Consider the following 27,702-nt stretch of genomic DNA (forward strand, 5'->3'; position numbering starts at 1 on the left):
CAAGAGGGCAGGGAATAGAAGCGGTGAAGATCTGGGCCTGGTGGGTCTGTCTCTAGCAGCATCTTTGCCCTGTTTCGGGGATGCCAGCTGAAAATCCAGCACGTCGGTTGAACATGACCCTGGTTGAACGTGAGCTGTGTGCCTGCCCGCCCCGGCAGCTGGTTTCTGCACACGTGTGTGCAGAAGGTGCTGCTGGGTGAAGGAGGCACAGCGGCTCCTGGCATTGGACGGTGGCTTTTCAGTGGTGACTGTTTTGTGTCTCGTTTCAAAACAAGCGTTGTGCTTTGTTCGGTGGCAAAGGGGAGCGGTTTCTCATAATCTGGAATTCGGTGACCCGTGGGTATCCCTGCGTGCAGGCTGAGAAACTAAGGTTAGAGGCTAAAAACCTTCCTGGAGCTTAATTGGGCTGAAAGAAAGCTTCAGCCGTGGGTGGTGTCAGCTTCCCCTTTGCTGGGGGCTTACTTGGGTTTCAGATACAAGCTCTTGCCCTCTCTATGGTCTGGAGGAGCTCATGAAGCAACCTCTTGATGCTGGTTTTCTATGGAATGCTCTCAAGGAGGAGCATGGCTGTGGGCAGCATCATCCTGTCGTGTGAATTGCAAAGCCCTGCTCCCTTAGATGTGCTGAAAGCCCCCAGCCTGGCTGCAGCTCTCGGCTGTTGGGTAGCCTGCAGGTGATGAGTTATGGGTTGGCTCGGCTCTAGCTCGTCTGCTCTCCCCTGGGCTGCTCAGCTTCCTGCCATCGATCACTCCTCTGCAGCCAGCAGCTGTCAGCACAAAACCTGCTGGGTGAGACCTTGAGGCATCACATCCCTGCTGTGTCCAGCAGCCTGGGGTTTGCAGGGTGCCATGCTTGACGCAAGGGTGTGCTTATGGCAAAGGCAGCGCAGGAGAAACTGGACTCAGGAGGAGTGCCCAGGGCTTGACTTGTGCTGCATGGGGTGGTCAGTGGGAGTGAAGGTGCCTCACTTGACGCTGTCGTGCTTGGGGTGTTAAAAGTGGGCTGTGTTGAATGCTGCAACTCTGAGCAAAGCTGTGTTATTGATCTGGCGCGTGCAGACCAGACTTGTACTGCAGGAGGGTTCATTGGCAAAGCCCAGCGTGGGGTGGGATGTTCTCCCAGCATGGTGAAGCCCACGTTCCCGGGCAGAGCCTAGCTCAGCTTGCTGTCCTCCTTGCGAACGCTTTTGGTCAGGCCAGAGACACCGAGAGACATTTGAAGCAAAGAAAGGAAAGCTGCTTTTCACCTCCAAGGCTGGGATTAAAATCCAGAGTGGTGGTAGGTGATGGGAGCCCATGGGCTCACATGCAAAGCTCATACCTCCTCTTGCAGTTCATCTGTAGATGTTTCATGTCAACGTGAGCACGTGCTGTGCTGCCTTGGGTTGGTGTGTGCGACTGTCATTGTTCTGCCTGGGGGTTGGAGACAGCAGCTTGATTTCAGGCACTACGAAACCTTAGGAATTGGCTTGGAGACTCTTCTATTGAAATGACTGTGTCCTGCAGGTGCTGATGCCTGCGTGTTCCTGGTGGGAGCCGATGGACACGGATGTCAGCCATTGCTGGAGGGGCTGGGGAGAACACAGCGGGCATCACCCAGAACAGGAGTATTGGCTTGTGCTGCTTCAAAACCAGCACGCTTGAAACACATTTGGTGCAGTCCTGGGATTTAGGGCATGAGGGGAGATGCAGTTCTGGGACCCAGCACAAAAAGTGGAGATGTTTGTCATGCCTCGTCTTAGCGTGAGGAGGATTCCTTCTTGTGTACAAGGAGACGTGGCGCTGGGAACCTCTGGATGTGAGTCCCCAAAGGGCAGCGCCACACTCGTCCCTGTTCTTCAGCCACACTGCATGGGACACGTGTGGTGACACCCTCCTCTTGCTCACCCACCCAGAACGTGTGATTTGGCTTATTTCCTGCTTGCTTCCCTCCTGTAATCTCCCCATGAGGCATTGGACAGAGCTGGGTCTGTACCTGGAAACCAGCAAGATCTCTCTTGGCAACTTGGGCAAAACCTACAAGAGGAGGAGATGAGAGCCAAGTGGGCAGCTTCCTAAACGTGCAGGCTGCAGGGGTTGGGATTGTGAAAATCATGCTAAAATAGGTCTTTAATATTACATAGAGAGAAGGAAGATGTCTCCTCTTGCCTGAGGGATAAATAGATCTGAAACTCCTCTTACACTTTGCTGCTTATCGCATCTGAAATACATTTGTGTCACCCTGGAATTGAGCCTCTCCAAGAGCCATGGATCCCCGGCTACAACGTGTGTGTAAACCACTCCTGCTTGTGTAGTGTATGTGTGGTGTGCTGACAGGTCTCCAAACACAGTGCCCCAGGGATGGATGTGCTGCTTTTCCCGCAGATCATAGCTGCCTGCACCCTGCAGTGTGGACAGGGGAATGAGAGGTGATGCTTCTTGGCATGCCACCAAGGTGAGTGTCCCCTGGTGCCTCGTAGGGGTGCTCCCTCAGTGCTACATCTCCAGGGCCTGTGTAAGTAGCTCAGGAGATGCACCCCACTTTGCAGGAACTTTGTGTCATCTCCTTCCCTCCCACCTCCTCCCCAAGCAAATGTTATAGGTACAAGCACTGAGCACACAGCTTGGCTTCTCATGCCTTGGAGATGAATCCACAAGGACCAAATGTTGTTTGTAGCCTCAGGCTAGTGGGTTTCTTGTGCAGAAGAGCTGCTTAGGAAAAGATACAGCTCCAACTGCCATTTGTAGGTGGACTGATGCGATGAGAGAAGGATTTTTTTCTTATCTGCAGACTTCTGTGCTGAAGCTGTTCTCACATCACAGCGATGCTCTTTACCATGGTTGAAGTATGGAAGAACATCAAGAGAAAATAACTCTGCCAGAATACGGCCATCCTGAGATTTACTGGTGCCTCCTCTGAACATGGGCAAGCCCCAAACTGCTGGATGTTGGCTCTCAGGGAGAGGATGAGGATCGCTGCTGTGTCTTGGGAGCACCACGAATGCGGTGGTTGGTGATTCGGGGCCCAGCATGATGGGGAACTGGGGTGTCAGCAGCACTTGGGTGCTGAGGGGGTACTGTGGGGAGTGATGTGGGTGCCTCACGGTACTGACAGAAGGACGTGGGAAGGAGGAGGGCAGTGGAAGGGATGAAGGATTTTCCCACTTGGAAAATAATTGGTGTGCTTAGGAACAATTTCAGTCCAGGAAGCTGTTGCCAACATCTTTCTTAAATGTTCCTATCCTTGATTCAGCTTACTCTTCCTGCTGTCACCCTCTGTAACACCCTGCGTAATTCCTCTCTCTCCTTCTGATGCTTTCACCTGTGGGAATCGCCGGGAGACGAGCTCATCAGATGATGACCGACAAGTCTCGTCTATTGCTAAGCAGATGGATACTTATATACCTTGCTTGCATGTTTATAGTTTGGTTACAGAGAGATCACTGGCTTATAGCTTTTACATGTTACAAGATCATTGGTTTGTAGCTTCTACATTTTTGCAGCTACACCGTGCACCCCCCCACCATCCTCCTTCTCATGCACTTATCACTTAGTGGCCTTGGCTGTGATTGGTCATAGTATGTTGCTGTTTGCCGGTGTCCTTCATTTCCTCATTATCTGGCGTGAGAGGTTTGCACCATCTTCTACACAGATGTCTTGTTTCAGCTCGTTGATGGGAGCATGACCTTTTGACCTTTTTCGACAAGCCAATCCTCCACATTCACCCCCCCTGTGTTTGTAGATTATGATGATGTCCCCATGTAGCTGTCGCTGAACCAAGTTGTCCATATTTAGCTCTTTAATCTCCTCTTCCAAGCCAGTCCCTTCAGCCTTGTTATTTTTGTTTCTCTTCTCTGAACTTCCTCCAATTTGCCTGTGTCCTTTCAAGTAATGAGATGTCCAGAGCTCAGTGCAGCTGCTGCTCTCCTGAGAAGAGCCGTTAGGAAAAAAAATAGGAAATTTCCTCTTCTCCTATACTGTGTCCCAGGTGCCTCTGGGTTGGGAGAGGCAAGGAGGGCTTGGTGGGTGAAGTGCTGCTCCTGGCTCTGCCTCAGGGTCTTCTTTGCAAGCTGGTCTCACTCCACTAGCACCTGGGTTCCTGGTAGCTGTGGGGAATAGGACAAGTGTAGCCAAGCCAGCTTGGTGACGCTGCTTTGCACCTCTGTGCCGTCTCAGTGTTGAGAGGAACCCCAGGTCATGTTGCATGGACAAAGAGGGAGAGGGTACGTTTAGCTTTGAAATAATTTTTTTACAATGAGGGTGCTGAGGCGCTGGCACAGGGTGCCCAGAGAAGCTGTGGCTGCCCCATCCCTGGCAGTGCTCAAGGCCAGGTTGGACACAGGGGCTTGGAGCAAGCTGCTCCAGTGGAAGGGGTCCCTGCCCGGGGCAGGGGTTGGAACTGGATGAGCTTTAGGGTCCCTTCCAGTCCAGACCAGTCTGTGATGCTAAGATGTCATCATGGAGATAATCCCCTTCGGGATCATTGGAAGGACCACCATGGAGTAATGCTCAACTGATTTACGCATGTCTGTAACTCTGTATCCCCACGGCTTTTCTTGCATAATGACTCCAAGGGTGACTGATGCTCTTGGATACATTTGCAGCCCTTGGATGTTGGGAGATGCAAATGATGCTGTAGTTCTGGCTGTTGTGGAAGGTACAGCTGTCCCCATGCTACATTTACAGCTTAGCTGATGAAAACAACTGGAAGTGAAGTCCATCTTTCACCTAGAAGGTCCTTCCTAGGTCCTTCCGTGAAAACACAAGGGCCTTTTTTCACATCATCTCATGCGCTTTACCAGGTGTAAAAGTTGGTTTCTTAGTGGTGTAATAAAACTGCATCTGTGCATGTTGGTTGTGTTGCCCACCATGGGTACTTTGTCTCAGCACGAACAGATGAGTGGTTGCAGTAGCTCGTGGTCTGGGCTTTGTCCCTTCTCACCTGGGAGTGGGTGCTAACAGGGCGGTTGCTCTGGATACTGGGATGGATGGGGAGAGAGGTGGTCCCTGTGTGCCCAGAAGCAGAGCAACCCATCCTAGCTGAGGTAGTGTGAGCCCAGCTCATTTCTACTGCAAGTCTTGAATCCATCTCCTCCCTTCTGCTAGAGTCCAATTTTATACTGAGATTGTTCATAAATCCTGAGCTGTCTCTTCTCTGGCAGACTTCTGTAATGCAGCTTTCCAAAGATAAGAACTTCGTGCAGAACACTGTGCCTGGATGGACATGATTAATTAATGACATGATTTAACTGTGAGTGCTCTGAGGCTGCACGTAGGTGTGCGTGCTTGTGTGGCTATGCCCTGCTGCTATTGCTGCGGGCCTGGCAGCCCCAGCCTCCGCGTGGGGGAGGTTTAGACTTGCAAGAGAGAGGTGGAGAAAAATTAGGTGAAAAAAGGAAGAAATAGTTGAACCAGGCAGGCGGAGCTGTGACCTTTAGGGTCATCAAGTCCAACCTTTACCCCAGGACTGCCAAGTGCACCGTTAAACCATGGCACTACATGGTAGAGGAGCTGGGTATCCTCTAAGAAGAATCTGGACCTGGGTGTTTGCATGGGGACCTCTAACTGCAATGAAACCTGCTGTCTAGGGCTCGTACCTGGCATGGCATGGTAATGCTTGCAGTAGGAACTTCAGTTCAAGCCTAATATCCTTCTCCCTAAGACCAGAGATTAACTGCTTGCTTTATAGCCTCCTGAGAGTTATAGGATTACCCACTCTGAGTGCAGGACAGACCTGTTGATTTACCTAAATGTTGGTGACAAGCTCTGTCATATGTTCCTCATCCCTAGAGCTGCTTGGGTGGTCATTACCAGATGAACCTGTGGCCCTGGTGCTCAGGATCCTAGTGTGGGTGCTCTGTAGGGTGAGACAGACCCCGTAGGTCTCGTTGTCCGCCGGGGAGCTGGCAGGGTTAAAGCAACTTGCCACAAAAATGCTGCTTTTTCACGTGATTTCCCTCACGTCTCAGCAGATTGCTGCTTTAGGGTTGTCTCTAGCTTGGCTGTTTGCAACCTCTGTGTCCTGGTTTTATGTAGCCAGTGGTTATCATCGGGCTTTTAACAGTGGCTGGAGCTGCATCACACGCAGCAAGTGGTTCGTGAAAGGCCTCTTGGATTTATATCCTCCTTCTGGCAGATTGATGCTCTGAGGCGCTCGCGAAACCTTTCATGTTGCTCCTTTGGCTGCTCTCATGTGCTGGTCAAGGAGTGCTGGCATTAACGGTGGCTGTTTGAGTGCTGCTTGGATTTAGGCAGGAATTTCGTATGGTCCAAAGCAGAAAATGCATCTACCTCGCTGTCATTGTGGCGTTGGTCCTCTTGCTTCTGATCTGCGTGTGTGAAGGTCTTTTAGTGGGAGCAGACCAGAAGAGGAAGATGGGCCTGGTTGCTTGGGAGTGGCTGGGAAATGGCCGCTGATGAATCCATCGTGAGCTGAAGGGTTCAGGGACTTGAAGAGCTGTCTTCTGCAAGAAGGGTGGGTGCAGTGCTGGGACTGTGCTGGAGAGCCAGTTCCTGGGGAACAGATCATGGCCTCCAGCCGAGAAAGCAAGATGACGACCCGAGTATCCATGAAGGGGAGGCTGCACTGGTGGTTGAGAAGGTCCTCAGGAAATGCATCTGCTGTGTCTGCTGTTTCTGCTTGTGTAGAGGTGTGTGGTTATCCTGTTGGGTTTGAAGGAAAGAAAATAAATGAATGTAAGACTTTGCCCTGTGGTGGTTGTTCCGCTCAGCATCCTGGCTTGAGGGGCACATGCATGGTGTCAGCTGGATGCAGAAGCAATGCTTGGTGCAGTGCTGGCCATGTTGACAGTAGCATGGGCACAGTATTGGGGGCTGAATGTGAGACACTGGGTTCCCAGTGGGAAGTTGCTTGCTGTCGTTGGAGCTTTCCTGCTCAGGCAGCACTGCTGGAGGTGAGGGTGACTCCAGTGGCCAGAAGCAGCCCCTGCATGGGACCAAGGGAGAAGGGGTCAAAGGCTGTGTTGGTCAACATGAAGGATGCTTGCAGCCATCTGTGGTCAGGCTCAATGCTTCCAACCATCTCTGCCCTCCCTTGAGTCAGACACATCTCTAGTGCATCTCTGCATTGGATCTTTCCCCTTGTCACCAACCCAGCTGCTTCATGTTTTAATTCCGTAAAGGAGGCGAGCATTGGTCTGGACCAATGCACAGAGGTCCCCAGCTTGGATTTCGTTTTCCCATGTTTCTCACTTGTGTCAACTGTCCCCTTCTGTCACCGCTCTTCGCTACCTTTCTACTGGAGACACCTTTCAGGGAATTTTTACCTTCTTGGAGAAGATCCAATAGTCTTGTAAGTGGCTGGAGCAGGTGACTTGGTGCCAACACGTCTGTCTTAGATACTATTCCTGGCTTTATTGAAGATGCAGTAATATGCAAGACTGTGCCTCTGTGGCATCTGCCTGCTCTTGATCTCGAAACACTGCAAGCACTGAGATAAGACTGGTTGTGTTCACGCAGGGATTTTATTCCCTTCTCTGCTGGGGAGAAGCGGCTCATTGGAGGTCGTGCTGGGTGATACTTGCGTTTACCCAGCAGTGTGGCCAGGGTTGATACAACTGCTTGGATCACCTGGGTGTTTGGATCAGTTCCTCATCACTGGCATGGTGGGAGGTTGTACCTCGTACCCTGATACACTCGTTAACCATGACCAGGTCTGTTTTCAGCAGTGGGATGTGAGCTTCTTGGGGAAGAACTTGTTCAGGCTTTGGTTCTTGTGGCCTGCTTACGTGTGGCCAGGGCAAACTTCCCCCACAGGGTCCTCCCCACGTGTCCATGCTCTGTAGAAGTAACTGGCTGTTTATTTAAGCTTGCGTCTTTCCAGGGAAAGGAATCCTTGTTCTGAAACAGATTTCTGGGTTTGCATCTTGATGTCAGTGACCTCAACCTCCGGTGAGAGAGAGGGGAGAGCAATGGGCAACAGTGTCTGAATTGCTGCCCCAGACCATGCTCCTTGCTCCATCTTTTGTATCCTGCTTGTGCTGCCATCATTTCTCTACACGTGGGATTTTGTTGGGAGCTCTCGTTGACTGTTTTCTTGCTGGAGTCCAGAAAAATCTAGGCAGCAGTCAGGGGTCATGGATACATCCTGGAACCTCCTCCGCTCTTGCTGGGGTTGTGTGCCTCCAGCGTATTGGGATGTTGTTCCTGGGGGATGTGACTGGGAGCTCTGGGTGAGTCTGTTGGAGAGTACTGAGTAATGCTTACAGGTAGATTCAAGATTGAACCACTGGCGTGGTGGGCACTGGTGTGTCTTCCGCTTCAGCATACTGGGCTTTGGGGGTCAGGCTGGGGAAGATTCTGGTTCCTCTTTGAGATCCTCACTGAGGTCACTGGTGATGGGGGAGAGACACCTTGGGTGTTGCAGTTCTGAGGTTTGAAGATGCCCACAAAAGATGTTCATCACTGTGTGGATCTGCTCACTAAGTATCTTTCTTCAAGGAGCTGGAAGTTCATGCTCCCAGGTCCTGCTCTGAAAAAGCAAAGCTGTTGGGAATGTGTTGGTGGAGCAGGACGAGCTCCCAGGACATCAAAGCTCCCAAACGCTGGGCTGAGCCTTGCAGTAGTGTGGGAGGTTTTGGCTGCAGCCTTGAGCAATGCAAGTCCTGGGTTCAGCTGTAACAGTTATTTTTCTCTTTCTTAGTAGCTGGTGCAGTGCTGTGTTTTCTACTGTGATGGAACAGTTTTGGTCCATGTTTTGACTCCTGGCACAGTGACTCCTGTGACCAGTACTGAGGCTCCCCCTTGCTTTTGTTGTCTGTCTCCATCTGCAGGAGTTGAAGGACCCTTCTAGATAGGAAGAATGGGCCACTGTGCTGTGTAGCTTGTTGATGTGGACACATGCTGGAAGCCAGGCACTATCTCAGATGCGTCAGTGATCTCAATGCTGACCACTGCAAGGTCCTTGCTGACAAGCAGGGTGTAGTTCTCCGGGTGCCCTGCACCATGGTGTTATTCACACTCTCTCTGTCCTTGCAGATGCACCACAGATATCTGTGCTGGTTGTTCTTCTCTGGCTTTTTGGCATCCCTATTGGCTTTTATTGCTCAAAAATGCATTTTTCTTGCCTGGTTGACTTTGATTATTGGGAGCAAAGCAAATAAACAGGAGTGGGTGCTCTGGGTGGTTTGGGGGTTGGCATTGATATAAATATGGTGGTTTTATTTTTGCTGTGCCCTCTTCTCTTTCTCCTGTTAGCTAATTGCTGCTGTGGAGTCCCTTAATGGTGACTGATGCTAACGAAGCTGCTCTGGCACAGCTCTAAGATGGCAGGAGCTGCTTTGTGTGCAGCTCTCCACGCTGGCACTGGCTGCTGTGCTTCCCTTCGCATGGGACCCTGTCCCACCTTGGAGTGTGGGGTAGGTTTTAGTCACCCACCCAGAGTGTAATCCCCCTGGACTGGCATCACCCGGCTGCTGGTGGATTTGCTTTTCCCCCATCGAGTAGAGCTTGTGCTGGCCGCTGCCTGGGCTTGGCTCCGTTCCACTTCTGTCTTCGGCGGTGGTGAAAGCACGTTCCTCGTGATGGGGAAGGCTCCGCAAGGAACACAAAGGGCTTTCATTAGGGGAGGCAGCGGCAGGCGGATGCGGACGGCCAGCGCTGGTACGGGGAAGCTTCACCCCATGTAACTCTTGCAGAGGGGTTGCTGGAGGCAAACCAAGTTCTCTCCAGCAGCAAGCACGTAGCAGCCGCGTTTGCACTCGCCAGCATTTCGTCTTAGAGCCTACCTGGCAAGGGAAGAGAAAGAAATTCTCCTTCTGCAAAGGGGATTTAGGGCCCAGCAGCAATAAGTGCTTTCCTTGGGGGGTGGTGTGCTTTGGAGCTGAAAGCCAGGAGGGTGCAGGGCTTGCTTTGGGGAGCTGGAGATAGCAGCCCAGCCTTGCTAGCTGGAGGAGATGTGAGGGCTGCTGCTCCAGGGTATGAATGTTGCCCAGCGCCAGCACCTCCCTTGGCTGCTGGCCTGGCAGAGGGAGCTGGGTGCCTGCTCATGGTGAGGCCCAGGCTGCCTCAGCTCCCCCAGCCCTGCTGCAGCCACCAGCGGGTGAATCTCCTGACCTTGCTCAATAAAGCAGGAGGATGAAAAGCCATGGCACTGGGAGATAAGACACATGCAGGGAGGGATGAATTCCGGGATTGATGCATTTGTCTCTTCCTCCAGTGTGGCTTTCGGCTCTTTTCGATGTGTCCCTGTGAGGCAGCTGTGTTCTGCCCTGGCCTTGGAGAGCCACCCTGGGCCCTTTTATATTGCTCTTGAGCTTCAGGCAAGGGAGCAGGAGCTGCCTGGTGTCCCCATGGCTGCTGAACGACGCTCTGTTTGTTCCAGTGCAGAGTGAAATATGAAATCCTCTCAAGCCGCCTCGCTTATTAGCGAGATCTCAGCGAGCTGCTTATTATGCACCATGGCATAATGCAGATTAGGAATGTGACCAGGCGATAATTAGCAGAGCTGGAACTGTAATTAAACACTCCTGTGCTGCGCTGGGCTTTCTGTCGCAAAGTGGGAGGAAGCTGAATGGCTTCAAACCTGCAGGTCCTTGGAGCTGCTGCTCCTGCGGTGACAGGGAGCTCCCCACCACTGCCGGGCTCTCTATGCTCCCACCAGGCAGCCCTGCTGCTTCCTCTTCAGCTATTTCATTGCTGGAGCCTTGCTTTTGGTTTGCAGAAGGTGGCATTGATGAGCAATTTGTTTGCGTTAGCCCCTTCAAAAGAGCGTCACTGGAGCTTATCATCTTGCTGAAGGATGGAAGCAGGTGAGCCAGAGAGGGAGAAGATGATTTTGGCAGCTTATCAGGAGCAGGATACCAGTTCCGGGTGGGAGTCTGACTGTTTGGTGGCTGTCAGCATCGTTGGCCAAGGAGAGGCAGCAGTGAAGTTGATTGTGGTTGTGGACTGGTGTCTGTCTACCCTTGGTGACCAGCAAGCTTGGCCTCTCCAGGGTTCTGCAAGCAGGCATCTCCATCTCTCCTCAGCAGGGACTTAGGAGGACATCTCTTGCCGTAGTGCTGGATGCTCCAGAGGGATCTTCCCCTGCTTGAAACCAAAATCCTGGTTAGCACTCGCTGATGATTTGGTTAGCTTCCTCAGTCTGCTTTTCTTCCGAGGTTCCTCAGTGTCTTAACAAGATCATAAACCATAAAGAGAGGAGGTCTGAGCAGAGGAAGAGCAGCTAGCCCCGGAACTGCTGCGCGTCCTCATGAGCCATGGTGAGGGGATGACTGCCTGCAGCTGGCTTGGCTGATGAACCCTGAAGGACAGGAAGGTTTCCACCCTACCTTTCCCTTGGCCAGCAGCAAAATCAGCCCATCGGCCATCCTTCTCCCAACACTGCTGCAATCTGCTAGCGTGGCAGTGTGGCCAAGGACTTTGGCTTGTCAGCAGCAGGGTGACTTGGCCATGGTTTCACTTGGCATGTTGGCTTGTTGGCTTTCCAAGCCCAGCTCTAGCCAGGAGATGTGATTTCCATGCACAAGGAGAGCTCGATGACTGGCGCACTGGCCTTCGCCGTCTGCCGGATCAGGCTCTGAATTGGATACTTAGGCAGAGAAGAGGGATGCGATCTGAACATCTGCATCTTCAGGTGGTCCCGGGTTGGGGTTGGGAGGAGGAGGATGTTAGTTTTGATGGGTGCTGGAGGGAGGCTGCTCCCTGTTGGTCCTGTCCTGCCAGTTGGTTTTTTCCTAATGAGCTATCAGGTCCAAAGTCATTGACTGCATTAACATCTGAGCAGTAGCCAGAGGCATCCTCACTGGGGATGATTACTCTGGCAAAAGCCGTCGGGGAAGGAACTTGGCACAAACTCTTTGAAGCAGGAAAGCAGATATCTCCTGCGGAGAGACTTTTGGGTGTGATCTGTGTGACTACAAAGTGCCTACTCTTTAGGGTTACGTGTGTATGGGCACGCCAGGATGGGAGAAACCTGTGAGATCCTTGTCCCGTGATGGGGTGTGGGACTTGAACTGCCTGCTGGCACAGGCATTGGGAAGGTGGCAGCTTGGGCTCGAGGTTCTCCAGGAATGTAGGTGCCTGTTGATACTTGTTCTCCTTCCCATATTCCCAGCGGTGACCGGCATGTTTCTCCTTCCCCACAGATGGAGTCTCCGGTCTCCACGCCTGCGGTGCTGCCCTTGCACCTCCTTGTCCCCGTTGTCAACAATGACATCTCGTCGCCTTGTGAGCAGATCATGGTACGCACGCGCTCGGTGGGAGTGAACACCTGCGACGTGGCCCTGGCCACCGAGCCTGAGTGCTTGGGCCCCTGCGAGCCTGGGACCAGCGTCAACCTGGAGGGCATCGTCTGGCAAGAGACAGAGGATGGTAAGTGTCACAGGAGAGCTTTGTGCTCTCCTGTGATATCATTATGGAGTTACAGCAATCCCTTCCTTCCTGTGTCCCTGCTCTGTCGCTTGTTGGCACGGCCTGGGCTTTCCCCTCACTGTCTGGGTGGCCAGGACAGAGGAGCTGTGTGGAAGTGGCCCTTAATCTGTCCAGCAAAGGGAGTAATGGGCCAAAACTTGCATCAGACCAATGCATTGCGTTGCCCCCTTGCCCAGACATTGGGCGAAAGATCTAAGCTGCCATTTCTTTGCCTTCCTACGAGAGCTGACTTGCTCTGGAGGTGCCAGCAGAGGGGCAGTGCCAGCCTGCATGGGAGCTCATTGGAGTTGACTTTGGTTCTGCTTGGCAACCCAGAGGCCTGTCACAAACCCGCTCAAACCCTGGGAGGCAGCAGCAATCTCCCGCTGGATTAAAACACCCCAGCGGAGCTCTCAAATGGACTCGGTGGGAGATCAGGCTCTCGCCTCTCGTGCCAAGCCAATCCAATCTTGTTTTCCGCTGGAGCTCGTCTCATCTGTGCACAGCTTGCTTTGCTTTCTCAGGGCCTTTGATGGGTTTTTGTTGCTGTTGAGGCTCTGCCAAGTAATGCAGGGATGAATAGGTGGCTCAGTGGACCACGGCGAGTGCTGGAACCTGGCCTTCCCTCCAGTCTTGTTGAGATGCTGGAGGTTTCTGCTTCTAGAGGCTTGGGGGAAGCTCCTCATATTTGTGTCTGACTTCAGTTCGGGCTGGAAGCAGAATGAGGGCCCAGAAGCACAAAGGTGAGAAGGAGCAGCGGTGTGGAAGTTCATCTCAGTTGGGTATCCAAGAGCTCCTCTTGGACATCTGCTCCTACTCTTCCATCACCGTGGTGTGCAGAGAGTGAAGCTGTTGTTGGCCTTTACTCACCAGCTGCTCCTCACTGCAACTGTCTTTGTTATCTCTGACAGAAGCTGAACGGAAAACCTGCATTCGCAGGAACTGCTACCGGAGGGATTCCCTTCTTGTCACGTGCTCTGGGAAGCTGGGGACGGGCCCAGTTTGCCTTTCTTTTCTCCCCACTGGGAAATTGGTTTTGAAATGGTGGTTGGTGCAGGGCCGAGTGCTGTGATGGCCCTTGATGTGGGGGTGGTGAGCACTGAAGTCATTCCCATTAGGAAAAGCATCATGACCTGAGCTGTCTGGGAAGAGGAGAGTGCATGGATCATGCTGGAGCAGGCTGGGATGTGCTAGGTTGGAAATGGGGACCTCCACATTCCTCTGCCCTCTCTGCTTCACTGTACATTCTGTATGGAAAAACTTGCCTGGAATGAGGCAGCTGGGAGCTGTTAAGTGTTGGGTTTTCTCTGCTGCTCCAAGGCAGAAGGATGCCACACGTTGTAAAATTGGGCCCGAGGATCCTCATCTTTGGGCTCTGCTTGCTGGTGGGGGCAAGGAAGCAAAAGCAGGAGTGTTCAGGAGCCCTGAGCTGCACACCCCAGGGCTGGTGTGTCTCCAGGGGGGATATGCTTGGAGGAAACCTGCAGGAGGTCTGCTGAGCTGCCAGCGCACAGGCACTGCTTGTTCTGCGTCTGCAGAGCCTGATGGCTTTACAGGATGCAGTACCTTCAGCTAGGGAAACTGAGGCACATCTGGGCTGAGTACTAGGGCATCAGCACCCCCCGCTTCTGGGGCTGCCTTCAAAGGTGTGTGTGGGCTCCATCCCTGGCAGTGTTCGAGGTCAGGTTAAGACAGAGCCTTGGGTGACATGGTCTAGTGTGAGGTGTCTCTGCTCATGGCAGGGGGTTGGAGCTGGATGACCTTACCTTTCCAGCCCAGACTATTTCATGATTCTGCAAGAGGCTCGTGGTGGGCAGAGGAGCCCACATGGCTGTGCAAGGAGGGATGAACACAGCATCCCTGAGGCAGAGAGCACAGAAGCATCCTCTGCACCCACTGCCAGTTCCTGGTTGAGAGGCAATTACATGGGAGCTGTTCTAGTTTCTCCTCTCTTTTCTGCTGCATCTCACCCCACAGTGAAGCTCTGTGGCCCATGTGCTTGTCCGTCGGCATTACCCCTCGCTCCCACAGATGCCATTCCAGAGCGCACCCAGGAGGCTCCCTGCCCTTTCCCGCAGCCTGCCTATTCTTAGTCTGCTGTAATTCATGCAAAGGTCCTTCTTTGACGGCTGCTGCTTGTTTGCAACCTTTGGGATCAATGACTTTCATGGCCAGCCCTTCAGGAGACAAACGTTAGTGCTGCCTTTTGTCACTTCTGGTCCACTGTGAGCATTGGCTTTTGTTGTAGCGGCATTTCTTGTCCTTGAGTGAAAAGTCAGGGTGAAACCATCCTGTTTTCCTGCTTGTCGTCTCTCTCCTGCCTTTCTGGTTTTAATGGTGGGGGTAAAGGGTGATGCCAAGGAGATGCTGGACCTGCCTGTCCAAGGCTGGAGCTTGTGAAATATATAGAGATGCAGCAAGCATCTCCCGAAAGATACAGGAGGAGAAAGCTACACCAAGGGCATGTCTGTGAAGCCAAATGGGGTGCCTTCAGCATGTGTGAGCACAGCAGTGTGCCTGGAGACTATCCCAAAGATTTCAAGGGAGATCCATCTCTCACCATGCTGCTTGTGATGCTGCAGCCTTGCTGGGGTGCTCAGGAAGAACCCAGAGCATCAGCAGCAGCTCTTGGCTTGCGCCAAGCATCCTTTCCAGTGGTGGAGAGGAGCTTGCTGGCTCAACTGCTTTCTCCGCAGGGGTGATATCCCTGAATCCGCTGGAGTACACTGGCAAAAGGTTGTTTGGGCTCAGGCAGTTGCTATTCACCAGGTTGTGTGCCCCAAAGAAGCCCGCAGTTTGTTGGAGGTGTCTTCCTGCCTTGAAGGCCTCTGGAAGGGGTTGGGGAGAGGAAGGCAATGTAGTTCTTTGACCAGAGCTCCCTTTTGGTAGAAAATGGCTTTCGTGTTAGCCATGGGGCTGAAAAATTTGGGAGAAAGGCTGCCAAATCTCTGGCTTTAGGAGCCCTTAGCCAGGTTTAGGCAATGCTGGAGTGACCGTGGAAGGACCAGCTGAAGCTGACCAGTCTGAGGTAGGAGCGTGAAGCTCTGAAGAGCCCCATGATGTCCCTCCTGCCTTGAACACCAGCTTTGTCCTCTCACCCCACTAGAAACATGCTGCAAGATCGTGATTGCCACCAAAGGCATCCTGGTGGGCTCCCACCACCAAGTATCTCTGGGCTTTTGGTGTGTCTCCACCACTGCTCCAGGCTGGTGTTGGGCCGAGGTGTGTTCTTGCTGGTGGTGGCACTGGTCGTACACGCTGTCTGGCAGCTGTGCTGGTGACACTGTCCCTTTGTCAAGCCCATCTTGTGTGGGGATGTGCTATGGAAACACCTTTGGTGAGCAGCAGCTGTCTCAGCAGTTCCCCTCATTCTGTTGGGTGTGATTTCGTTCTGCAGGAGCTATGAACTGATCTAATGACACGGGAAAGGATTGTTCTGTTGCTCCTCCTTAGCTGCCAGGTCTCCTCCATCCTCCTCAGTGGAGCTGGTGTCACCTGGCTCAGAGCACATAATCTCCTCCCCTCTGCTTGTGGTGAATGGAGCAGGTCCCAGCACCACACTGGTGCTTTGTGCAGCTGAAACAAGCTCTCATCTGACGCACAAAGCCTTCCAGCAGCAAGGATCATGGTGTAGCAGCACCAAGATAACAGCAGCAACTCTGTATCCCTTCCTCCAGCTCCATGCTGGAGCTGTGGCAGTGGGTCACCCATGGTGAGCTTTGTGCACTCAAGGTGTTTGGATTGCCCTTCTACAAACATCTCTTGGGAGTTTGATGGAGCGTCCTTGGGGTCTGCAGGTGCCAGCATGGACATGTATTTGCTTGGAGCAGGAGAGATGCAGTAGACTGGGAGAGGATAGGGAAGGATTGGAAGGTAAGAGCAAAGACTGGAAGGTTTTACCATAACCATGAGGAAGCTTGACCCCAAATTTGATAGCCTTGCAGGTTGAACGTGCTGCCTGGCCATTACCCACAGCTTTCAGTTGCGCCTCTGTTTGCTCTTTGTCTTTGGGGATGTTTTAAAAGCTGAATGTGCTAAGATTGCACTGCTTATGGGTAGGTTTAGGGGCTTCAAACTGTCTCCTGCAGCATGTTCCAGTCTTCTTAGCTGTGTGTGCTTGAACCCAAGAAACAGGAGGTGAGTTTTTAAGGCTGATGCAGCAAGGGTGAGGAGTGGGAATATGGATTTCTCATTTGTTTTAGTGGCCTTTCCCAAATTAATGAGGGGTTGTAAATCCCCTCCAGGGTGGCTGAGCTGATGCAAACCCTCCTAAAGCTGCCTCAGCGCGGCTGTGGCCACTCTCTCGCACTGGTGGGAGCATCCTCCAGCACCACTCAGTGTCTCTGGTGCCGTGGGGGTTGCTGGTGTTTCGGGCTCCTGCCTCACACCCTCCTCCCGTTTCAGCGCTGGGTGGGAGGCTGCGAACCCCCGAGCACAGTGCTGCGGGTCTGTTGGTGTAGAGCAGCACAGCTTTATTATGTGTCATTCCCCACTGCTCCCCCGGCGCCACCGCTTCGTCTCTAATAGCTGCTGGCTTGACAGTGTGGGGAGCTGGAGGAGAGCTAATGCACCGCTTATCGCTCCTGAAGCATCTGTCAGCTTTGGACAGAGGCTGTTTTATCAATAGGTGAGCAATATTCTGCTCCAGACAGGACTATTGCTCGCTTCCATCTCTGTAGCTGCCCCAGGTAATACCAGCTGGGGCTCCTGCCTTAGCTGCTGAGCCGTGGATTAAAGGACTTGTTTACAAGGAGGCTCTCGAGCTGCAAGCTGCTCTGTCGTGCTTTCCTGGGAGCTAAATAGAGTTTGATTCCTCTGCCTCCCTTCTCGAGGAGTGTGAGGATGGATGGCTGGGGTGCTTGCAGGGGCTTGGTGCTGTGGCTATGCTCTGCCCACCCTGCTAAGCCTTGAGAGGCACAAGGGTTCCCAAAATCCTGGAGGTATCCTGGGGTGTGAATTGACAGAACTGACCACGAGCAGCCTGTGCCCAGGCAGCCAGGAAGCCACCGGCATCCTGGCCTGTACCAGCACCAGTGCGGCAGCAGGGCCAGGGCAGGGATTGTGCCCCTGCCCTGGGCACTGGTGAGGCTGCACCTCGAATCCTGTGTTCAGCTCTGAGCCCCTCACTACAGGAGAGACATTGAGGGGCTGGAGCGGGGCCAGAGAAGGGAATGGAGCTGGTGCAGGGCCTGGAGCACAAATGTGACGGGGAACGGCTGAGGGACCTGGGGGGTTCAGTCTGGAGAAGAGAAGGCTCAGGGGGGACCTGATGGCTCCCTACAAGTGCCTGACAGGAGGATGGAGCCAGGAGGGGCTGGGCTCTGCTCCCAAGGAACAAGGGATGGGACAAGAGGAACCGGCCTCAGGGTGCACCCGGGCAGGTTTAGATGGAGCTGAGGAACAATTCCTGCCCCGGAGGGTGCTCAGGCATTGGAACAGGCTGCCCAGGGCAGGGCTGCAGGCACCGGCCCTGGAAGTGCTCACACACCGTGGAGGCCTCAGTGCCATGGGGCAGTGGTGGCCTGGGCAGTGCTGGGCAACTGTTGGATTTAGTGACCTTTAAGGTGTTTTCCAGCCTGGTTGATTCTATGATTCTATGGTGCTTGAGGCCACAAAGAGGGAGCTGCGGTCCCTAGTCCCACGTGGGTGCTGGCTTGTGTGGGTTGCAGTGGGACTTGCCGTTCTCTTGCAGGATGATGGCAGGACCTCACTCATAGTCACATCAACACTGTTACCAAAGGTGGACGTGTGCTGTGGAGTTTGGGCACAAACATGGAGCCATTGACTCTGGATGCGACCATCCAGCCAATCTCCCAACAATCCATCCACCAAATCCATTTCTCTCCAATAACCTCTCCTTAGAGTGGGGAATGCCACCAGTCATCGTCCCATTGCCTTGCAGAGATCCTCTGCACCCCAAAACTAGTGGAAGGCTAGTGGAGTGTCCTCTCTAACTGCATAAGCAACATCTCCTTGTTCCCCACAAGGCTGGATACACTCCTCCAACTGCTCCAGCAATCCCTGGGGTGCTTGAGGACCTGGCCTTGCTGGAGGTGGCTCAGTAGGATTGTGGCTGGGGTGTTGAGCCATGGGATGAAGTGGCCCTGCATGGGTCTGAGAACATCCCCGCTCAATGTTGGTGTTTGGCACTGTGGTTTCTCCTCAGGGTTTGGAGATGTTCTTGGCTAGGCTTTGGGGCTACATCTTTGCAAAGAGGGGAAACTTGACTGAGGGGACCTGGGACACTTTTTCCCCTGATAATCATAGTTCCTGGTGCCCATGACCCTGGTCTGCAAGCAGACACTACCACCTTTGTCTTAACATGGGAGAACTGTGCCACAGCAGGGACTTTCCATTGGAAAGGCTTAGTCTGGTGTGATTTATGGCTGTGTTGGGATGGAGGGCTTCATGCAACTTTGCTCTTGTCCATCCTGCGTGCCCACCAGCTGGATGCACCTCCAGAGCCTGAGCTCGCCTGATGCGGGGACCCTACGAGCACCAGGTGGTGCTTTTTTGTCTCCCCCCTGTTCCTTTCATCTCATTTTCTGTTTTTACAGGATTATCTCATATGTTGCCTCCTAGACAGCAGCCTGGCACCGTCCACCCACTGTGAATTTTTCCTGCCAGAGTATAACTGCGGTGATGTGAACGCTTGGTGCACAGGATGCTGAGTGTTTGCGCCCAGATTTGGGTGCTGTCAATTGCTTAGGAGCTTCAAGGGTGTCACCTTGCTGTGAAACCAGATAGGACTAGGGTTATCCAAGTGGGATTCCCCTGCAAGAGCATCACCGCTGGCTCTTTGTGCATGAGCACCTGGAGGCTGGGGGACGCAAGGGCATCGCCTCCTGGCTGCCCGCCCTTGCCCTGCCCATGCTGCTCATCATCCTGCCGCGGGAGGGGAACACGCGGGTGGAAAAAGCTGCTTAGGATCTATCCCCGGGGTTTAAATTGTCCTGGGTTATTGTTGGAGGATTAGGAGGGGATTTGGTATGATTGGTTGCAGCAAGTTAAATATAGGCTGGTGTGTGCTGGAGGGTTGATGCTCCAGCAGGGAAGGGAGGGACGCTACGTGCTGGCTCACTTCACCCCTTCATCTTTCATCTGGCTCCTGGGATTGTGGTGGTGGGAAAAAGAAAATGCCAGCACGTCCTTCCTGAGCTCACACACTGGCCGCAGGATGCACGAGAGGCTCCGGTGGCTTGTCATGCAGTTAACTTCCCGCAGCACATGTGGGGTCGCCGGTGTCAAAGGATTGAACCGGCGCTGGCTGTGCAGCAGGGAGAGCAGAGGGAACGGGACAGGGTCTGGATTAAGGTTGCTGGTCCCCCCAGCAGCTGCTTGCTCTTGCACCTCCTGGGAGCATCCTGCAACAGGTCCATGGAGGTGTCCTGGGGATGGTGGGTTTGGGTTGGGGCACAGGATGTAGCCAGCACCTTCCCTGGGTTTTAAAGAGAAAGGGGACAAGTTTCTGCCTTCCCAGAAAAGCCTCATCAGGAGGAATGGAGGTCAAGACCATCTTCCTGTTGCACTCCTTGGGATGCCTAGGATCAGCATCCCCTCTTTCCCATGAATTTCTCCCTGTGTGGTACTGTGGGCTCCCAGCAGTTCATTCTGCTGCTGGGAAAGTCGCCTCCAGCGTCGCTTCCTGGGCATGTTCTTGTTAAGGCAGGGCCCCAGCACCTTCCTCCACATGCAGGACCCAGCCTCTCCTCACCAGCATGAGCTGGCTAGAGGTTTTGCCCATGTGCTGACACTGTCTTCCCGTGACCTGCTCCCACTGGAGCACCCAACATTTTGCAGAAGGAGAATGAGAAAACCTGCATTTCATTTCTCTTTCTGAAGGAGCCCCACATGCTGGACCTCATCTCTGTATATTATCCCCTCAAAGCCTGCAGCTGCCTGCTGGCGCAGCACAACAGGGAGCCCGGGCTGAGATTTATAAAGGTGCTCCAGGCACAGCTGCCTCAGGCTCCCTCCGCGCCATCCATCTCCCAGGCTGCTCGGCTGTGCATCTTGGTGCACTCGTCAACCCTTGCAAATGAGTTTCCCATCTCCTGAGTGTTACCTTGCTCAGATAAATGTGCTCAGCACAACGGACTCTGCCCCTGGTCAGATCAGTTCTGCAGGAGTCAGAGTGGTCCATGGCAGGAGGGAATACCCACAAAGCTGAGTGATGCTGCGGATCATGGATGATGCTGCGGATCATTCTCCACCTCCAAGCATCGATGCCAGGGGTCTGTGTCCTCGGTGCAGGTGTGAGCCAGGCTGCTTCTCTTAAATGGGCATGAAAAAGCTGAAGCCACCAGGTTTTCAGAATGTGCAGTGCCTCTGCTGCGTGATGGGGGGAGATGTGGCCTGATGGATGGTTCTCCAGGCAGACATATAGGGCTGATGAGTGTCCTTGGGGGGGCTGATAGGGGGTGGTGTGTGTGTGGGGGGAGACACACACCAAAGCAAAGTGGGAGGATGAGGGTTGTTCCCCCAGCTTTCAGTTTTCCTTCCAGCGGTAGTCACTGCATGGGGATGCTGGTATCAGCTTGCCATCTAGTGGCAGTAACAGCCTTTTCCGGAAGACCATGAGGTTCCTGGCTGCACATGGTCGGTCAGAGCTGGGTCTGCTGGGGTCTGCTGTTCCGTGTTGGGGTGCACAGCCTTGCTGGGGGCAGTCTGCATTTCTCTCGGGGGGTACCCAGCCCTGACTCCCCAGAGATTGCTTTCCCCACCCTACCTGAGTGCATGTGGAGCAATGTGGATCTTCACACACATGCCCTTCCAAATCCTGCAGCCCTTTGGGGGTCAGCTGTTTTAGCATCCCCCTGAAAATAGGGAAGAGCACCGAGTGGCTCAAGGAAGAGAAGTTGGGCAGGCTTTGGGGAGAGCCATGCTGAGAGAGGGCTTGCAGTGCCCATCTTGATGCCCCTCCAGCCTAGAGCCTGAGGTCTCACCAGGGAGCCCAAGACCCCTTGTTTACCTTCCTCGAGCCCTAGAGCTGAGTTCTTCCTCCTGCCTGTCTCAAACGGTAGATCCCGCTTTATCCTTGATGCCCAGGGAAGGGAAGGACACCGTGGGGTCACGCCTGGCCCTGCCTGACCCTCTCCCCTCACCTTACAGGTATGCTGGTGGTCAACGTCACCTGGAGGAACAAGACGTATGTGGGGACGCTGCTCGACTGCACGCAGCACGACTGGGCACCTCCCCGGTAAGCAGTCCCGGTCACCCAGGTGCAGGGGACAGCCGCAGCCCCCGGCATCCAGTCTGCTCTGCCCTGTGCTCGTGGGGCTGCCTTTGGGGGCTGGCATCTCCTCCTTGCCCAGCTGGGCTGCTCGCATGGCTGTTTGTTCCCCGTGGTCACAGGATGCCGTGTACTGGAGAGTGGAGAAAGTTGAGGGTTTGGCAATGGACCACTTTGGTTCTTTTTTACTGCTCAGTGCAGGGGTGAGCCTGCCAGATTGATAGCGAGGGGAGGAAGGGGGTCACCACCACGCAGTGGGGGGGGTGTGGCCCAGCACCGCTGTGTCTCCATTAAAACCTTGTCCTCCTCCAATAGGTTCTGTGACTCCCCCACCAGTGACCTGGAGATGCGCAACGGCCGGGGCCGGGGCAAGCGCATGCGCCCCAACAGCAACACGCCTGTGAACGAGACGGCCGCTGCCTCGGACAGCAAAGGGACCAGCAACAGCAGCAAGACCCGGGCGGGAGCCAACAGCAAGGGGCGCCGGGGCAGCCAGAACTCCTCAGACCACCGCACGCCGCCCGGTGGCACGGCCGAGGACGTGAAGGCCAGTCCCTCCTCCGTCACCAAGAGGAAGAGCAAACCCCTCTCCGACATGGAGCTGAACTCCAGCTCAGAGGACTCCAAGGGCAGCAAACGCATCCGCACAAACTCAATGGGCTCGGCAGCCATGCCACCCGCTGCGGTCAAGGTGGAGCCGGCTGTCCTCGACCGAAACTGCCCTTCTCCCATCCTCATTGACTGTCCCCACCCCAACTGTAACAAGAAGTACAAGCACATCAACGGGCTCAAGTACCATCAGGCCCACGCACACACGGACGATGACAGCAAGCTGGAGGCAGATGTGGACAGCGAGTACGGCGAGGAGCAGTCCCTGCACGCAGACATGGGGAGCTGCAACGGTGCTGCCATCTCACAGAAGGGCTCGCTTTCACCGGCTCGCTCGGCCACCCCCAAAGTTCGCTTGATGGAGCCCCACAGTCCCTCCCCATCCAGCAAGTTCAGCGCCAAGGTGACCTGCAAGAAGAAGCTGGGTGGGGAAGGAGATACTGACCCAGGTGCTCTGTCCAACGATGGTTCTGAGGATGGTCCCTCGGTGGCTGATGAGACGAGTAACGACGACTTTGACTCTCTGGAGAAACGATGTGTTGATAAGGACAAGTCGAAGAAAGCATCTGGTGCTAAGCCAGAGAAGATCCCTTCCAAAAGCTTGAAGTCTGCCAGACCCATTGCACCAGCCATCCCCCCCCAGCCAATTTACACTTTCCAGACAGCCACCCTCACCACAGCCAGCCCTGGTTCCTCCACAGGCCTCGCCACCACTGTGGTCCAGACCATGCCCAACAGCCCTCAGCTTAAACCCATCCAGCCCAAGCCCACGGTGATGGGAGAGCCCTTTGCAGTCAACCCTGCCCTCACCCCTTCCAAGGAGAAGAAGAAGAAGGACAAGAAGAAGAAGGAGCCCAAGGAGGTAGAAAACCCTTTGACTCCAGGCAAAGCCTGCAGAGTGGAGGAAGGCAAGAGCCCTTTCCGGGGGGAATCCAGTGACCTGGGAATGAAAGGCGAGGGGCTGCTGAATGGCTCCTCCGATCCCCACCAGAGCCGGCTTGCCAGCATCAAGGCAGAGGCTGATAAAATCTACAGCTTCACCGACAATGCCCCAAGCCCCTCCATTGGTGGTGCCAGCAGGCTGGAGAACACCAACCCAGCCCAACCCATGACCCCACTGCACGTCGTCACCCAAAACGGAGCAGAGGCCAGCTCGGTGAAAACCAACAGCCCAGCCTACTCAGACATCTCAGATGCCGGGGAGGATGGGGAAGGCAAGCTGGAGAGCGTGAAGGCGAAGGATCCCGAGCAGCTGGTCAAGGAAGGCGCCAAAAAAGCTCTTTTCCCCCCACAGCCACAGAGCAAAGAGTCTCCCTATTACCAAGGCTTTGAAACCTACTATTCCCCTGGCTACCCCCAGGCAAGCCCAGGGCCCTTGAACCCCAGCAGCCAGGCCACGGCTGAGACGCAGGCCTTGAAGCTAAAGAAGGATGAGGAGCAGGAGAACCTGGAGGTGAAGGTGAAGAGTGAAGGTTGTGAAGAGAAGAAAGCAGAGCTCAGCAGCTCCAGCCAGCAGCCCTCGGTCATCCAGCAGCGTCCCAACATGTACATGCAGTCCCTCTACTACAACCAGTATGCCTATGTGCCCCCCTATGGCTACAACGAGCAGGGCTACCACGCTCACCTGCTGAGCACCAACCCTGCCTACCGCCAGCAGTACGAGGAGCAGCAGAAGCAGCGGCAGAGCCTGGAGCAGCAGCAGCGAGGGCTGGAGAAGAAGGCAGAGCTGGGCCTGAAGGAAAGGGAGGCAGCCCTCAAAGAGGAGTGGAAACAAAAGCCACCCATGCCCCCAACGCTGACCAAAGCCCCAAGCCTCACTGACCTTGTCAAGTCAGGTCTGAGCAAGGCCAAGGAGCAGGGAGGTCCTGACATGGCCAAATCCGTCATCATCCCCAAGCTGGAGGACTCGTCCAAGCTGCCCAGCAGCCAGGTTGCCGAGGGTCTGAAGGTGAAGCTGAGCGAGAGCAGCCACCTCGGGAAGGAGGCTGCTGAGACGAAGTCTGGCTCCGAGTGTGGCCGGCAAGCGGAGGTGGACCCTGTGCTCTGGTACAGACAGGTAATGGTGGTGCCAGCCTGGCAGTGGTCTTCTTACTGGAAGAAGCTTCTCATTGTGGCTTCACTGCAGTGGTTTGCTGGGGCCATCACCTCAGAGAACATGTGTTGTCCTCTGCTTGTGGTGGGACTCCATAAGGTTCCCATGGAGCCAGCAAAAGGAAGGGTCTGGGAGGCCACAAGTGGGCCAAGGAGAGCCCGGGGAAGGGGAGTGAGGTTTGCTGTTCTCCCCCACATCCAGTCTGGGTTTGGGACCGGCAGGGCTGGGGGATTCAGCTGCCCTGATGCTTGGCTGGTTCTTGCAGGAAGCTGAGCCCCGGATGTGGACCTATGTGTACCCAGCAAAGTACTCGGACATCAAGACGGAGGATGAGCGGTGGAAAGAGGAAAGGGACCGAAAGTTGAAGGAAGAAAGAAATCGAAGCAAAGAAGCTGCCTCCAAGGAGGACGGGAAGGAGAGCACCAGCTCCGAGTGCAAGCTGACCCCCACCGAGGAGGCTCGCATGGTGGGGAAGGAACCCAGGCCCAGCGTCCACGTCCCTGTTTCTTCACCCCTCACACAGCATCAGTCCTACATCCCCTACATGCACGGCTACTCCTATAGCCAGTCGTATGACCCCAACCACCCCAGCTACCGGGCCATGCCCACCGTCATGATGCAGAATTACCCAGGTAGGGAGCTGGGAACGTCTCGGGGACGTCCCTTCCCAGGCTGTCCCTGTGCTGCCAGAGCAGGGCACTGCTGTGGGACATCCTCTGGCGCACGGTGGCCTATGTGCAGAGCCACATGCTCCCAGTGTGCCACCCAAAGACTTCTCATGCCCTGACTGCTCTTTTCCCCCCCCAGGATCATACCTACCCTCCAGCTATTCCTTCTCCCCATACGGGAGCAAGGCATCTGGTAGCGACGACAGCGACAAGTCCCGAGCCAGCCCCAGCGTGAGTTGTAAATCCAGCTCAGAGTCCAAGGCCCTGGACATCCTGCAGCAGCATGCCAGCCACTACAAGAGCAAATCACCCACGGTGAGGTTCAGGAAGGTGCTGGCTTTGCCCATCTCTGTTAATGAGCTTCGAGTGCTTCCTGGATAACCAGCCTGAAGCAACATTGCCTGCCGTGGGGTTTTGCCATCCCTGCTGCTGTAGGAGACCTGGGACTGTGGAATAATCCCACAGCACAAGCCCTCTGGGATGGACAGTCCAGGGAAGCACCAGGGCTCTTCCAGGTCCTGCAGCACCCAGGTGACGCTTGTCCTCCGCACGGGAGCTGTGTCCATCCCATGGCACTGTAGGGGCACGAGCTCCTCTTGGGCTTAGCTGGACAGCAGAGCTTTGACATGGTGCGGAAAGAGCTGCCCTCAAACAGACCTTCATCCTCCCCACTGCTTTTGGGCTTGTCACCAGCCATCCCGTCATCTCCCGGCAGCATTGTGGGGAGCCTTTACGTGAAGGTGGGGGGAATCTCACCCTGTGGGGCAGCCTCGAGCACCCGGCATGGGTCCAGTGCTCCCCTGCTCCCCGGGGTCACGGGCAGTGGCCCTCAGCATGCGTCTGCTTTCTCCTCTCCAGATAAGTGAGAAGACGTCTCAGGAGCGGGACCGTGGCGGCTGCGGGGTGGTGGGGGGCGGCGGGAGCTGCAGCAGCGTCGGGGCAGCTGCTGGTGGGGAGAGGAGCACGGACCGGCCGCGCACGTCCCCATCGCAGCGCCTGCTCTCAACGCACCACCACCACCACCACCTCGGGTACTCGCTGCTGCCGGCGCAGTACAACCTGCCCTATGCAACAGGTGAGAGCCCCCCCCTGCCCCGCGGCACCGCGCGGGGGGCCGGGGGGAGCTGCATCCACCTTTGGGCAGTGCGAGCCCCTGTGCCGAGCTTTGCTTTGACCCAGTCCAGCGCCCCTGGCGTGGCCGGGTGCCCGTCCTGGGCTGCTGGCGCCTGACTCCGATTCTCCCCCACAGGTCTCTCCTCCACAGCCATCGTTGCCAGCCAGCAAGGCTCCGCTCCCTCCCTGTACCCGCCTCCCCGGAGGTGAGAACGGTAAGGCTCTGCCCTGCAGCACCGGCGGGATGGGGCTGGGTGTGGGGGGCCTGCCCTGGGCAGAGGGTTTGGGGTTTGCCTGGCCCCAGTGGGCTTGCGGGAGCTGACTTGAGCTTGGGTTGTGGCAGGACGTGATGCGCTGGGACGCCTGGGCTGTACGAGACATGTGACTGGCTCACATGGGGAAGCGCTGGAGACTCCTTTAGACATCAGTTGAATGGTGTTCATTGTTCTGCTTGACGTTCCTGCCGTGATCCGAGGCAGACCCTGTCTTCTCCCCTCCCACACCCCACTGGACACACGCTGACTCCCCCTCTGCACCCTCCTCTTTGGTGAGCAGATGAGCTGGTACCTGCAGAAATATTTATTCTACTGGGCACTGGCGCTGGGGCTGGAGGGGACTCGCCTGCCTGGTGCGTATGAAGAGGAAACGGAAGCACTGAGGTTTCTCGATGGATTTGGGACCCCACCGTGTCTCTGATGGGGCTGAGCACCACGGGACCAGGGCCAGGCAGGGTCACTGCCTGCTGCCTGCTCCTCACTGGGGCTGGCGTGTGGGGCCGAGCCTGCCGGGAGGTCTCAGGAAAGGAAGAGCTGGCTCACGTGGAGCCAAGGTGGGTGTTGTGGGGCTGGGGCGGGTGTCAGCGTGGCCAGGGGCTGCCGTGGGGCGCAGCCTCTCCCCGTCGCGCTGTCGATCCTTGCACCCATAGCACCCGCTGCTCCGTGCCTGTGCGGGTCAGGGGTTCTGGGGCTGTGCTTGGTCCCTGTGAAGCAGCCCCTGCCCCAGGGTGAGTGGGGCTCTGCAGGGCTGGCGGCTGCGGGGTTCCTCCCTGTGCCTTGCACCGCCGAGCCCTGCTGGCAGCTCCTGCCTGAGGCTTTTCAGTTGATTTCCAGGCTGTATCTGCACCCCCCGGCCTTTGCCCCCAGCCCCAGGAAGTGCTCCCCAAGCCCCAGGGCAGCGCATGGAGGGAGGGCACAAGGGCTGCGGCTCCTCTTCCCACCCACCTTGTGCTTCTGAGGCGCTTCCCAGGCCGCAGGCAGAGCCCAGCAAGGAGCAAGCACACTTACTTAGGCTCTGCCAGAGGCACTTGGGCCCTGCCAGGCCTGCCCCCCGCCTCCAGGCCCTGGAGGAAGCTGGTTCTGCTCCTGGCTGCTCCCCAGTCCAGTGCCCAGGGACAGGGGCTTTCTGGTCCTCTGCTTCCAGCCCCGGAGCGGCTCTCCCCGGGCCGATGCTCTACCTCGGCCCCGCACAGCCGGGCTGCCCCAGCGCTCTCCCCGCTGCCCGGCCGGGGGGCACAGGGGGCCCTCGGTCTCGGTTGTGTGTGTGTGTGTGTCCGTGTCGCACCCGGCCCCTTGGGGCTGCTGTACCGGGATGCTCTGCCCGCCGGGCTCTGTACATACTGTAAAAAGCAATTGTTTGAAA

At 55.4% G+C, this 27,702-nt stretch overlaps 1 protein-coding gene across 3 annotated transcripts in view; it reads left to right on the forward strand.

The window, feature by feature from the left end:
- Positions 1-27,702, forward strand: part of ZNF609 (zinc finger protein 609) — a 69,110-nt gene extending 41,408 nt beyond the window's left edge. For 2 of the 3 annotated variants that reach the window (XM_065688092.1, XM_065688094.1), the window contains exons 3-10: positions 12,086-12,311; positions 21,462-21,549; positions 21,898-24,247; positions 24,549-24,915; positions 25,091-25,266; positions 25,810-26,026; positions 26,201-26,270; positions 26,408-27,702. In XM_065688092.1, coding sequence (XP_065544164.1) covers positions 12,086-12,311; positions 21,462-21,549; positions 21,898-24,247; positions 24,549-24,915; positions 25,091-25,266; positions 25,810-26,026; positions 26,201-26,270; positions 26,408-26,414 — 3,501 coding nt within the window. In that variant the 3' untranslated portion in view covers positions 26,415-27,702. Of the gene's footprint in view, positions 1-12,085; positions 12,312-21,461; positions 21,550-21,897; positions 24,248-24,548; positions 24,916-25,090; positions 25,267-25,809; positions 26,027-26,200; positions 26,280-26,407 lie in introns of all 3 variants that reach the window. The other variant, XM_065688095.1, reaches the window with a different exon arrangement.

The sequence above is a fragment of the Lathamus discolor genome, chromosome 8 (genome assembly GCF_037157495.1).
Source record: "Lathamus discolor isolate bLatDis1 chromosome 8, bLatDis1.hap1, whole genome shotgun sequence".
Classification (NCBI taxonomy): Eukaryota; Metazoa; Chordata; class Aves; order Psittaciformes; family Psittacidae; genus Lathamus; species Lathamus discolor.